This window comes from Xiphias gladius, chromosome 15 (genome assembly GCF_016859285.1).
Source record: "Xiphias gladius isolate SHS-SW01 ecotype Sanya breed wild chromosome 15, ASM1685928v1, whole genome shotgun sequence".
NCBI lineage: Eukaryota > Metazoa > Chordata > Actinopteri > Istiophoriformes > Xiphiidae > Xiphias > Xiphias gladius.
In genome coordinates, this window is record NC_053414.1 from 6,950,008 (window position 1) to 6,962,849 (window position 12,842).

The 12,842-nt window shown below is 42.9% G+C and overlaps 2 protein-coding genes across 3 annotated transcripts; both read left to right on the top strand.

Annotated features, from left to right (window-relative positions):
• Positions 1-30: 30 nt before the first annotated feature.
• Positions 31-5,914, top strand: LOC120800384 (apolipoprotein L3-like). The gene is made up of 9 exons (XM_040146459.1): positions 31-183; positions 2,432-2,539; positions 2,818-2,919; positions 3,801-3,902; positions 4,001-4,040; positions 4,130-4,181; positions 4,382-4,511; positions 4,658-4,846; positions 5,483-5,914. The coding sequence occupies exons 1-9, from the start codon at positions 175-177 to the stop codon at positions 5,912-5,914; spliced, it is 1,164 nt and encodes a 387-aa protein (XP_040002393.1). The 5' UTR covers positions 31-174.
• Positions 5,915-7,071: 1,157 nt separating this feature from the next.
• Positions 7,072-12,083, top strand: atf4a (activating transcription factor 4a). Of its 2 annotated transcripts, none has more exons than XM_040146692.1 (4): positions 7,072-7,356; positions 8,472-8,651; positions 9,029-9,346; positions 10,213-12,083. In XM_040146692.1, exons 2-4 carry the CDS (start codon positions 8,603-8,605, stop codon positions 11,220-11,222), a joined length of 1,377 nt encoding a protein of 458 aa, XP_040002626.1. In that variant the 5' UTR covers positions 7,072-7,356; positions 8,472-8,602; the 3' UTR covers positions 11,223-12,083. The 2 variants fall into 2 exon arrangements, with proteins under 2 accessions (XP_040002626.1, XP_040002627.1); XM_040146693.1 differs by having other exon boundaries at positions 7,077-7,356; positions 10,216-12,083.
• The last annotated feature ends 759 nt before the right edge of the window (positions 12,084-12,842 follow it).

The following is a 12,842-nucleotide window of genomic DNA, read 5'->3' on the forward strand; positions in this document are numbered from 1 at the left end:
TTCATTCCAACAACAGCAGAACTTTTCACCGGTGTGTTCACAACAAGAATGCAGATGTCTGACTGGCGGGGAATGAAAACGTCGTAAGATGTCAGTCGCACGTCTAAGTAGCTGAGACTTTGAGGTCAGTCGGCGTGAGTACAGCAAGGGGGAGAGACTGCAAAAATTCGCAACATGTCACAGGTAAGACATAAGATGAAAGCATTACACCACTTGACTGTTTACTCAAATGTAGTTAAGCAGATTAAGTTTGGCTTTTTGAACGTTTAAGGTTTAAAAGTGAAGGTTTGAAAGGTTAGCCAGTGACGGGTAGGCTGCCAATTACCTTCAGCCAGGCGCCCTGTGTACATAACATCTGTTGTCTTTACGAAACAATGTGTATCTGTATGGTCCCTCTTTCTGCTTGTGGTATCTAGCATGCAGAGATAGTTTGAATCGGTGATCCTCCGGGGAAATTTTGTTTAAAACTTCACAATTGATATGGCATTTCAAAAAAGTCAACATCGCCCTGATTACTCTGAATAATCCACAAACTACTTTATACCAAATAAATACTGTACTTCCAATTTTATGAGAATCACTGCACATGTCAGTGACACTGTTTCTGGAAATATGTTTGTGTTGAGGTTTTTAAAATGCCATCTTCCATGCGTCGAGCAGCACGGACATAATTCCATTCACCTCCACTGTATTAGAATGGCAACAGAAGTTTCAGAGATTCATAACATCAAATCATGGCAATTAAAACCCCTATGTGCACTGCTAGATACCGGCGGGACAGGTAAAAGGGTATTTTATTCTGATTTGAGTGTACTACTATTTCATTCTCTCTCTTTCTTGGCTAAAAAAATGTCTTTAACATTGCTCGATAGTTTTTAAATCATCAGACCTTCACATGTCACTTTTTCAGTTCCATCACAGGGCTTGCTGTTTTCATGAAATTTGTCATTTCATTCGCAACAAAAAGCCACATTTCATTTATAAACCTGCAGTCACTCCGAAGCAATCGCTAACACTGAAAGTTGGGTATCAGATATTGAACCTGTACTAGTTCAACCATGTATAGTTCAAAGTATTCCATCGAAATCATGAGTTGCACCCGCAAACAGTGCTTCCAATACAACAATTAGCAGTTCCTGAGTCAGCTCTTTAACTTTGTCACATCCTACTGTATACACTGATGTGCTTGGATATTGAATGTTGTTTTTTTTTTTTAAAAAAAAAAAAAAAAAAAAATTATCATTTCCATATTTGACTAGATGATTTTGAGCTAATGTCCACGTTCCGATGGATAAATACATAAATGAACGTGATCAAGGTTCTTGCGCAGAGCGAAAGTGAAACCAGTAAACAAGATGTGAGTGGGCCAACAGCAAAGACATCATCAACATTGTCTGACATGCTTGGCGAGTTCAGTTAACAGTTCAGTTGTCTTGAATTCAAATTTAGCAGGGAGTGTCCACATTGACAGATACCGCAGTATGGATGAGTGTTCAGATTAGGAATGCAGATTAACAAGTCTAGTCTTGATCATATTTACGCTCCCCTAAAACACTGCAATGAATCTGATAGGAATCTACACAGCAGCTGCTTTGTAACCGTTTTTTTTTCTGGCAGATCATTTTGCAGGGACGAATAGATTTCGACCCTGATAGAGTCAGGTTGGGGATAGGACTCCAGTTAGGACCACGTTTAATCACATACATGCACTCGTGCACTGTAGTAAGTGTTTAATGTGGGTTTGGAGTTCTTGAAAGATATGTTACAGAATATGTCATCAGATACTCCAAGCAGCTGCAATGTACAGATGTACATGCCTCCACTTTATCTGAATCCAAAGCCTCCAGTTCCAGCGCCGAAGAGACAGTTTAGTCCTCGAGACCAAACTGAAGACACCGAGCCGTCAAAGTGTAGCTCCACTCCTCAGTCTCCCACAAAATCTCCAAAGGTCGGTGCTCAGTAACTTTTACTTTGTAATGAGATCAAACCCGCAGGTCAACTCAAACTGTGGATGTGTGCACACGGTCATAAATCAGGGTTCACTGTATACGGTCAAAATTTTGGGATCAACATTTACAATCCCAGATGCTTTTCCCCCAAATCCCAGTTACTATGTCATTTGTCACACTGATGCTCTCACTTATACTGATAGAGTCAGGTTGGGGATAGGACTGGAAAGGTTCTGGAAAATACTCTGGAATTTGCATTAAAGTTGTAAACTGCAGCTTTACAATTTAGATAAATGTCAGACCAATGAGGGAACTGGGGAAAATAAAATATGGCAAAATATAGAATGAATTATCCCCTACTTTCCTAATAAAGTTAAGTGATTGGTTAAACTTTTTGTAATATGTTGCAGAATGTGTCATCAGATACTCCAAGCAACTTGAATGTGTAATGAATTATGCCTCCTCTTTTTCTGAATCCAAAGCCCCCGGTTCCAGCGCCAAGGAGACAGTTTAGTCCTCGAGACCAAACTGAAGACACCGAGCCGTCAAAGTGTAGCTCCACTCCTCAGTCTCCCACAAAATCTCCAAAGGTCGGTGCTCAGTAATCTTTACTTTGTAATGAGATCAAACCCGCAGGTCACGTCAAACTGTCAATATGTGCACACGGTCATAAATCAGGGTTCAGCACACTGTATACGGTCAAATTCTAATGCTTTTTTATGTACCTGATGTTTTCTGGATGAGGTATTACTATATACAGTATCAGTTATTTGATATCTTTAAATTTGACTGTGTGTTTTGTCTGTGACAAAATTTAAGTGTTATCTGTTAACATATTTTTTTTGTTCTGTTTTTCATTTAAACTCAGGGAGGTTTGGTCTGCTCAACTCCTCCACCAGTGTCGCCAAAGAAGTGGACTGTTAAAAAGAGCTCGGGAGGAAGTGAAACTCTAAATGGCAGCCTAGAAATAGTAAAGGCACCATTGTTTTTTTGTTTTTTTGAAAGCATGAAAGCATGATGTGGAACAAAATCAACTCTTAAAGTAAAAGAAGTTAAAGTTAACGAAGCTCTTCTCATCTTTTTGTCAAAATGCCCAGTAGTGACCGCACACCCTAAAGTTTCCACCCAGTTTATCAATAGTGAACTAGGAGAATTTGGGGGGGTTTTGGTGAATCCCAATTTGGGGAAATCTGGGGAAATTTGGGGAAAAATTGTATTAATTCATTTGGCTACTGCAGGCGCAGCAAGAAGCCCATGAAATTCCACCAACAGTACCAATACCAAAGCATAAGATAGCTGTCTTCTTCTTGATGTATATTTTAAAAATATATGTATGTTTAAACAATAAAACTGTTTTAAACTGGCTAACAAATGTCATGAAAGTATCTCAAATGTACCTTATTTGATTACACACACAAAAAACTATTTAGATGTGATAAATCCACGCCAAGCCGTAATCGTATAATGTAATTATGCTCCATCAACTCCATCAAGAGTAAAGATCCCACATTCAGAATTAGAAGAAGGTACTTGAGTGGATCAAGGAGACCACACGAGCAAAAAGGGAGAAAATGATCCTTCAAGTCCTGAACTGTGTGGAAGAACAAAGACAAAGTAATGGAGAGCTGTCAATTCTGAAGGCTGCAGAAGCGAAATTTGCCATAAGATAAAGCAGAGAGGTCAGGCAAGGCACGGAGAGGATGAAAGTGAAAACCTTCAGATTGCCTCTGCGGTCAAAATCACCACCATATCAGATAACTGAGACGGGGAAGAAAACCTGACCAGCCAGATCTAAAAAACATCTCTTTGTTCTTTCACTTAGTCAAGCTGGATTGTCCCTTTTTTCCTCAGGTGACTGCCGGACAATCAATTAATGGTAACTGTAAAGCACAACCTCCTCCGCTGCCTCCCAAACCTCCAAAACAAGAGCCGGACGATGAAAATGAAATCCTGGTAACTATTTTACAACAGTTATTCTACTAAAACAATATCGAGGAATACGTTGTCTTTTCAGCTGCTTTGGTAATAAATTACTTCTCATCCTCTACCAGGATGCCAACTCTCTGTTGGGTTGGTGGAAGGAAAGCAAATGTGAGTAAGAAAACCGGTTTGAAACTATCCTTGTTCCCAGTGAGTCTGGCGTCTTGTTGTTGCTGAACTGCACTTTTATTGACTTGCAGCCTGGGATTCACTGTGCAAAGGCCTCAACCCTACGGGGAGGAGAGAAACACAGTAAGTACATCTTTTCAAAACATCCGGCAACATCTTTTCTTTCTGGAGAAAAAAGTGGAGACAAAGCGTTGCTTTGAGCTAAATGCTAACGTCAGCGTGCTAACATGTTCAAAATGAAAGAAGAGATTAGACTGGATGAGTTCCTCTAATTAAAGCTCAGTTATGATAATCTGATCAAATGCTGTTGTGATGAATTCCAGGATTATCAAGATTAAAGCTGAACAGCTCCACAAAGTTGTCCAGGTTTACGTCCTCCTGCTGGCTGAACACGCAGGCACCCTGAAGGAGCACACTTCGGAGCTTCTCGGCATCGCCGACAACTTAGACAAGGTAACGTGAGCCCGTGTGATGATGAAAGGTCATGTAGGCATTCAGCTGATTCAGTTCACTTTGACAAACTGCAACGGTACATTTCCGATGTGCTGGACTCACCGTTCAGTCGAAGTATGTGACATAGAATTCCCTTTGACGTTAAGGTCTCAAAGGGGACAAAGATCGCCGCTATTACCGGAGGAGCTACAACTGTGGCGGGAGGTGTGGCTGCAGCTGCCGGAGTGATACTGTCCCCGTTCACGCTGGGGGCCTCGCTGGCCCTCACCGCAGTGGGCGTGGGCGTGGCTGCAGCCGGCGGCGTCACTGGTGCATCAGCAGCCATCGCCAATAAGGTGACCTGACATGAAACAAACTCTTCTGGTTTCAACTGTGTCTTCGTTGGCGGTTTGTGGTGTGGATGCATGTTTTCCTTTTTAAAATATTTTTTCTAGCATATTTTTTGTCTCTTTTTGTCCTCCTCTCTGTTGCACTGTTGAGCAAGTGAAAATTGCAAAAAATAATTCTTCTTCTTATACAAGTCATTTATTCCGCCACTCCACAGTGGCATTACATCCTCATTTTACTAAATTCGTGGGGACCTGTTATTGTCATAATGCATTCCCTGGCCCCTTACCCTAACCTTAACCATCACAACTAAATGCCTAACCCCTGCCCTCACCCTAACCCTGACCTGAAACTAATTCTAACCTGAACCATAAAACCAAGTCTTGGTTGAATTTGCGTTAATGGTTGTGATTGGGACATCTGGACATCCTGGAGGGACTGGAATAGGCTCAAAGATTGAAACAGACTGCACCAATTTTTACCAAGACTATTTTATTTCCCTACAAACACAATGTTATACCATCAGAATAATCAAAAGATAGTATTAAAAAAAAAAAGTATATGCGGAGTAGCTTTAACTTTTTTAATTTACCATCGTGTATTAAAAGCTATTGAGTAAAGGATTAAGAATTCTCTTCTTCCAGGTGAACGCCTCTCACGACAGGAAGAAAATCGACAAGATCTTCCAGGAGTACGAAGACCTCATGGTGGAGATAAAGGACTGCTTGAAGTTCGTCAACGAGGGCATGGAGAAGCTAAAGGAGCACAGTCTGTCCGTTCTGAGTGAGGCTAGGAAGGATTCGGTGAGGGTAGCCAGGGTGGTAGATCTGGCCGTTACAGGAGGGGCAAGTGCCAGGGTCGTAGAGGCTAAAAGTAGGGCATCGGGGCTGATTCAAGGCTTTGCGCTCGGCATGGATTTCTACTTCACCAAAGAGAAAGACGGGCAGAAGCTGAAGAAGGGCCTTGAGTCGAAGTTTGCGAAGAAAATCCGCAAACTAGCAATGGAGCTCATTAATGGATTGGATGAGCTCATGCAAATCAGCGACTTGTTCTGTAAGCGTTGTCCATGGGAGTAAATGGTTTTTTAACTTGTAGACCTCCTCCCTTCTCCTGCCTGCTTTTAATGTTAATATAAATATATTACATATTAATTATGTTGATTATTAATTATTGTTATTAATGTGTGACATGTTATATCTGTATGTAAAAAAAAATAAAAATAGGTGAAAATGAGACAAACAAGAAAGGTAAGGTTTAAAGAGCAGCTTTTCTGGTTCTTCTGCTGATCCTTAGGAATTGACTTGAATTTTGTTTGTTGCTTCTTGCTCTTGCTCAGATGTTTTTCTTAAACTAATCGATAGTTAAGTATCATACAATCAAACACTAGCCTCACTGTTATGCTCATCGTTTGCTCACGTGTATACAATGAAATGCATGAAAGCCCGAAAATAATAAAATACCTTTGATAGCTGAAGCTGACCGCCAGGGGGCCGTCCAACCCTTGGTACTGTGAATTACAGTGGGTTCATCAAGTTTACCCACCAGCTGCAATTAATTCAGGAAAGAGACCGAATGTTGCTCATGCAGAGACATGTCAACAACTAATATGGGGCGACAATATATGGTGCAGGGACAGCCCACCGCAGGGCAAAGGCTGGATATCTATCTGACAGAATACACAGATCTGATTTCATTTTTCTTAATCGTCCACGATGCGGAAACTGATTTTGCCTCACTAATGAGGCATTAAACGACAACACAAAAGACAAAGAATGAGTTCCAGAGGCACACAATTATTAAAGACAAAAAAAAAATTGGGTTGGATGCAGGGTACGGTATCTCTAAAAAAAAAAGTCATGAGGTGTTAGTTTGTTTTTTCTTTTAAGGAAGTACATCGAAATGTGCATCGTGTCAATGTATGCTTTAGGTTGATATTCGACGTTGTCAGTCGCGTAAAAGACCCACGACGCTGTTTCCCTGCCCCTGTGTTTACATTCTGTATCTGACGTAGCTCCTACGCAGGGAGGAACGCGTGCTCGAAGCCCCACATTTTGGACCTATCTTTGTCAACCGTATGGGGCATATGCGTCCCAGCCAATCGCCACCGAGACTCGGGCGGAGTGATCGCAGCGGTAGTCGAGCGCTCGGCCCCCACAACTCGGCGTCCGTCGCCGTTTGTAAATTCGCTCTCTGAAGCGGAAAACTGCTTTCACCGCCGGTCACGCAGCAAACGGAACCGCCGCCGCGAAGCCACACCCGCGGAGGAATCCGACCGGGCGGTGCTTCGGCTCTTTATAAAGCGGAGCCACTCCCCTGGGCTCGTTCTTCGTTTTCCACAACAGCGAAAGTAACGAACGGAACCTGTCGTTAGCTGTCCCGCGCGAAAAAAAAAAGAAAAGAAAAAAAAAAAAAAGGAAAAGAAAAATGGCAGTCTGAAGGCGTGCGGCGGCGATCCTTGCAGCGGCAACAACCCGGCAGTGCAACGGCTAAGTGCACTGGCTATTTCTGGCAAAATGGCGTAAGTATTTTGTTCATGCTTTACATCTCCGTCAATGTCTGGTTTCAGTCGGCGGATATGTCAACTCGACCGGCTGGTGGTGTGGAAGTCAACAGACCTGTTGACTAACAGTTAGACGCGCTAAAAAAAAACCCAAAAAAACAAAACAAAAACGAGTATTCTTGAAGATTACAGGGAAAACTAAAAGTGGATCCCGAGATGTGGATTTCCGGGTTTTCGGTTGGCGTGTCGGTATCTAATTACAGTCAGCCAGCTGAGGTCTTTGCCAGCCCGACAGCCTGTGTTGTGAGCCGTTTGGTCTTTAATGGTCGAGGCGCATTAGCGGCCGTTTCAGCTGCCAGCGAAACGTTAACACGCAGCTCATATAAAGTCATCGTTTATTCCACAGCAGTAGTAAGGCTGTGAAGTTTTTTTTTTTTTTATTATTAAAAACACTGGTTGTGTTTGTGTGTACTAAACACTGACAACGTGGCGTGTCCAAAATGGCGCGCACAACACTTTCCGCTCAGCCCTCGCACAGATGGCTCTGTTGTGAAAATGGCGGTTCCCCTCCCTCGTATCCACGCAGGAGGGCGGGGTTAGCGACCAAAGCATGACCAAATTAGGAAATGTTATCCCCCGGTGGCGGGCGGGGCGTTGACCGTCAACGGTGCGTTGACACTTCAGTGGAAGGGATTAGCCAAAATTAGCCTCCCTCCCCCACACGAGAGGCGTGAAAAGCCTCGACGCAAACCCACACTGACAAGAAAAAGTTGCATTGTTTCCATGAAGGTTGATTTTTAAAAACTGGAAATGTGCAGCTGTTTCAAGAAGTCTAGACACTATGGGGAGTCTTTCAGAGGCACGGATAAGGTTGGCCTACTCAAAGTGTTGTCAACCATATGGCAAAATGTTTCCATAGGCGATCAATACATTTTGTTGGTCCCAGCACCATGTTCATCAGATAAAAGAATGTTTGTTTGCTGTGGTGGTTTCCTTTTGTTTTGTGAACATGAAGATCCCGAGTTGTTTCCACACACATTTCTATCTCTTAAATCAATCAGCACTCGAACCGAGTTGTGGTCCGCATTCTCTCCCCATGACATTGTTTGCATGTCTTCATCTCCTTTACCCAGGTCTCTCTCGGCAACCACCCTCAGCTTTGCTGCCGTCGACAGCAGTACCAAACCCCTCGACTTGTTAACGTCATTGGACTCGCCTTTGTTTTTATTCACCCTTTCACGGCTACCACTGACCAGCAGCAGCCATGACACTTTCCCAGCTGGCCTTGGAGGACGTGGAGGCCCTGTACTTAGGTCGGTGTTGTGATGACACATGTTCCCAAAGCACTGCTATAAACATTACTGAACGTAGAGAATGCACAGTATGGAGGAGAAACTGGGAAGTGTGGCAGACTGTAAAGTTTAGCTTCCTAGACTGTTACCTGACATCAGGAATAAAAGGAAAACTTTGATTATTTAGGTCAGTCTCAAAACAGATGTTTGATCATCTTACTTTACTGAAACTTTTGATGGTGTCCCTGATTTTTAAGTCTGGTGTGGCTTTAGATGGTTATACTTAGCAGGGATATGATCTGAAACAGGTTTTTGATTATTCATTGTTCAACGAGTGGAATAATTATGTAATTTGTCCAGAAAAATTAGATACTTATTGAGGAAGTCCTTGTCCACAGGGCCCTCATTTCTGACGGCTGACCCCATGGGGCCCCTTCTGGACCAAGATGAAGAAGAAGCTCTTTCTCCCTCCTCCTCTCTAGAGGGGAAGGCGCCAGCTTCGCCCCCCCTCTCTTTCTCCTACACATCCTCCCTGTCTCCCTACCACACCATGTCTTCCTCCCCACTCCCTTGTGCCTCCCCACCCCCCTCTCCTCCTCCTCCTACCCATCCCTCCACGTTCCTGGGAACCAAGGCCGGAGCGGACTTACTGTCCCTCCCCTGGCTGGGTGCCAGCGACCTGCTCGACGCCCATGTTGGAGCAGACAATGGCAAAGGTGGGAGTGACTGCTAATTTCCATTTCTTAAATTTTTGAAGAAGATAACGCTTAATAATCTTCTCAAAACGGAACAAAAGACTGGAGACAGTTGCGTTGTATTACAGAAAGTAAAAAAGATAAAAGGAAAATCAAGCGACAAAGAAGTTAGAGGTTAAGTAAGAAGCACATTCTTTGCGTCAATGAGTTCTTGCTTGCCAAAAAGGGCTAAAGGTGGTTGTGAAGTGGGGAATGTTAATTGCTCTCAGTCTAGCAGTAAATATTTTACATACGTGGCTTTGAGTCAGTAAAACGTTTAAGATTGCCATGCAGGCGGCGCGTCCTAGATGATAGAGTACTTAGTCACTTTGTCCCTTCTAAAGAAAATGCCACACATTCCTGCAGCCAAAAAATGAAAGATGGGGAATTAAAGTTGCTTAAAACATTTAGGACTTAAACGTGTTAGTGAATATGAAAACATGCAAAGCCTTCTGTCTTTTGCAAGACAATACACACACACCATAATTAAAAACTAGGTGGGTGTGGTGGTTTACTGCTTTACTCATTCACTGGTAGTGAGTTCATTGTGACTCATCAGTTGAAAGCATCAAGTTCCTCGTGAATGTACAGTCTCGAGTGTTTATTTGCCTCGCTCAACAGAACAATGCAGGGTGGGTGTTTGTAAAGATTAATTTGTCCATTATTGATTAAATTAATATAAAGACTGAATGACGTTTAATACTTTCTTGCCTTTGTGTTCACTGAAAACCCGATTACCTAAGAGCACCCTCAATACTCCTGAAGTTATTCTTTAGTGTTTGTATCCCAGTTCTATTTCATTATGATTGTGAGTAAATTAAAATGAATCCGTAAATCCTCTTCGTCAGCAGATGATGCCTTCACAGGCATGGATTGGATGTCAGAGAAAATTGACCTGAGTGAATTTGACCTGGATTCCCTCATTGGTTCCTGCTCATCTGATGATTCTCCCAGCTCCCCCGAGGATCTCCTGGCATCACTCGACTCCCACATGGATCTGGATCTAGACTCCTTCGACACAACCCTCCCCACCTCGCCCAACAGCCTGGAGCTAGGTCTGTCACTGCCCAGTATCCCCTCCCTCCCTCTGGAGCTCCCGCTTCCTGGGGCAGCTGAGGCCAAGAAGACAGAGATGGCTCCTGATCAGGAGGTTGTTATGAAGTCTGAGCCTCTCTCCCCTGCTCCCTCTCTGTCGCCACCCTCTCCAGCCTACACATTGGAGCTAGGAAGTGAAGTAGATGTGCTAGATGCAGAGAAAATGGCCACATCCCTCACTGCCACCATCATCCCAGATCTCAGTGGAAGCATTCAGACCACCAGCCCCATCGTGCTTACCCTTCCTACCTCTAGTCACCTTGTGGTGGTGTTCCCCAACAAAGATGAACCTTCCCTCGTATCTCTGCCTGACCTGTCCATTAAAAGCTCTCCTCCATCAAGCGACGATGACGATTCTGGAATCGAGTCGGTTGCTAGCTCACCACCTCGCCTCCCCTCTCCCCCTCCCATCCCCTCCTCTACAGCTGGTTCCTCATGGACCAAACCCTACTCAAAACCGGAGCCCACTACCGCTTCCTTCCCCTCGGCCAAGGTTTCCAGGGTCAAATCGGTGTCTGGTGCTCCCAAGGTTGTCGAGAAGAAATTGAAGAAGATGGAGCAAAACAAGACGGCAGCCACTCGCTACCGGCAGAAGAAGAGGTTTGAGCAGGAGCTGCTGAACACAGAGTGCGAAGAGCTGGAGAAGAGGAATCAAGAGTTGACAGAGAAGGCGGAGTCCATCAGCCGAGAGATTCAGTATCTTAAGGATCTGATGGAGGAAGTTCGTAAGCACCGCCGCGGCAAGACCAGCTCAGTGGCTTAAATACCAGAATGTTTGTGTGGTACAGTCTTGCTGTTGCAGAGTAGTGATGGGGTTGTTTCTGTTCCAAGGCTCACATGCTATAACAAAGAAATCCATTTTTAGTATAAGCAGTGTATGGTTTAAGAGATTAAAGAAAAATGGCATGTGAGGGTGGATGTATGAAACTCACCGCTGAACAAAGCAGAGGGAATGGCTGATTGAAAAGTGAAGAGCCTCTGGAAGTTAATGAGATTATTAGTGTAGAGCAGGGGGCTGGGAGGTAGTCAGGTGAAGCATCTGTACATGCTTGTCTCTCAGCCCCCTGTTAGATTCCCATGTGTACTCACTGTCTTACTAGCAATACTTGTACAAAAAGGCAGGGTGTATATTCGTCTTTGTAGACTAGGCATGCAAAAAGTGAGTCACCGTAGCTCCCGATGAGTGTTGTAGACCTTTTTAACCCATTGACGAGATATTCCCTCACACTCCCAGCATCAGTTCATAGCCTGACCTCAGCACAGCTTCGATAAAATAACTCCCGTGTCAGCAAAGAGAGACCACTTCTACCTTGTAGTTCTTTTTAACCCAGTGCCACCCCATTTTGATCTTCCTCTTAACAGCTTCAAGTCCAGAAAGGGGCCTCAGCCTATTTATGAATTCTTGATGTTACACTGTCAACATGTTTTTGTTTTGTTTTGTCATTTGTTTTTTTTGTTTTGTATATAGTTTTCTTCTCCTTTGCTTGCCGATTGTGGCTTCCGTAATTTAATGCAGGATAAAACTTGATAATATCTCAAGTAGCTCAGTCTCTTACCACAGGTATTTGGCTTGTAAAAATGCTTTGCTCCCCTTTTTTTCTAATAAATATCTATCAGTACTCAAGTGACATGTGTAATGTGCTCTTTGTAATCACCATAGCTTTCTTTAAAATGCAGAAAAGCAGTGATTTGTGCTGCAACCAACTTATTAACCGGTTAATCTGACAATCGATAGGCTTTTTTTTCACGTCATAGTTAAAAAGCACAGGTGCAAATCAAAGTTTTGATGGTTGAATTCCATTTAGCTGCTCTGAAATTTTAGAAAATATTGAAAAATGTCTTCTTTTTTTTTTTTTTTTTTTTTTTTAGTATCTAAGATGGCATTTCCAAACATCTGTTTGTCTAAAAGTCCAAAATCAACCCTGGTTAAAATGATAAAACAAAAGAGCTGCAAATCTCTACGTTGCTGGTGCTGGATCAAGGGTCAATTTTTTTGCCTTGGGGAGGGGAGAAAAAAAAACTTTAAAGGTGGTTGATTACTTTAACTAATTGTTTCAACTCACCAGTCATGAAGGTGAAATCTCGCTATAACCACTAATATTTGCAGGTTTTTATAAATCTCTGTACAGATTTATAAAAGTGCAATCACTTTGTAGAAGGTAGTGGGGCTCCTAGGGAAGTAATGAACGCAAGCAAAATCAAAATCAAAAGGAAAAAACCAAAAACATCAACATCAATGAAAAAAATCATTTTTTGATCTTTACTTCCTACTCCTACTTTATTATCAAGAAAATTGTTAACATCAATAGAAGCAAGGTTTTCCAAAGTGGTGGAAAGTTGTGAGCAAGCCTATATTTTCAAATAGAACAGCTTACTTTTTTTC

What these genes read in the sequence shown, in the direction of transcription:
- atf4a (XM_040146692.1), top strand. Translation starts at nt 8,603, where the DNA reads ATGACACTTTCCCAGCTGGCCTTGGAGGACGTGGAGGCCCTGTACTTA. An exon ending in CGTGGAGGCCCTGTACTTAG is followed by an intron (nt 8,652 to 9,028) that starts GTCGGTGTTGTG and finishes CCTTGTCCACAG; the next exon opens with GGCCCTCATTTCTGACGGCT. An exon ending in TGGAGCAGACAATGGCAAAG is followed by an intron (nt 9,347 to 10,212) that starts GTGGGAGTGACT and finishes CCTCTTCGTCAG; the next exon opens with CAGATGATGCCTTCACAGGC.
- LOC120800384 (XM_040146459.1), top strand. An exon ending in ACGATGAAAATGAAATCCTG is followed by an intron (nt 3,903 to 4,000) that starts GTAACTATTTTA and finishes ATCCTCTACCAG; the next exon opens with GATGCCAACTCTCTGTTGGG. An exon ending in TCGCCGACAACTTAGACAAG is followed by an intron (nt 4,512 to 4,657) that starts GTAACGTGAGCC and finishes TTTGACGTTAAG; the next exon opens with GTCTCAAAGGGGACAAAGAT.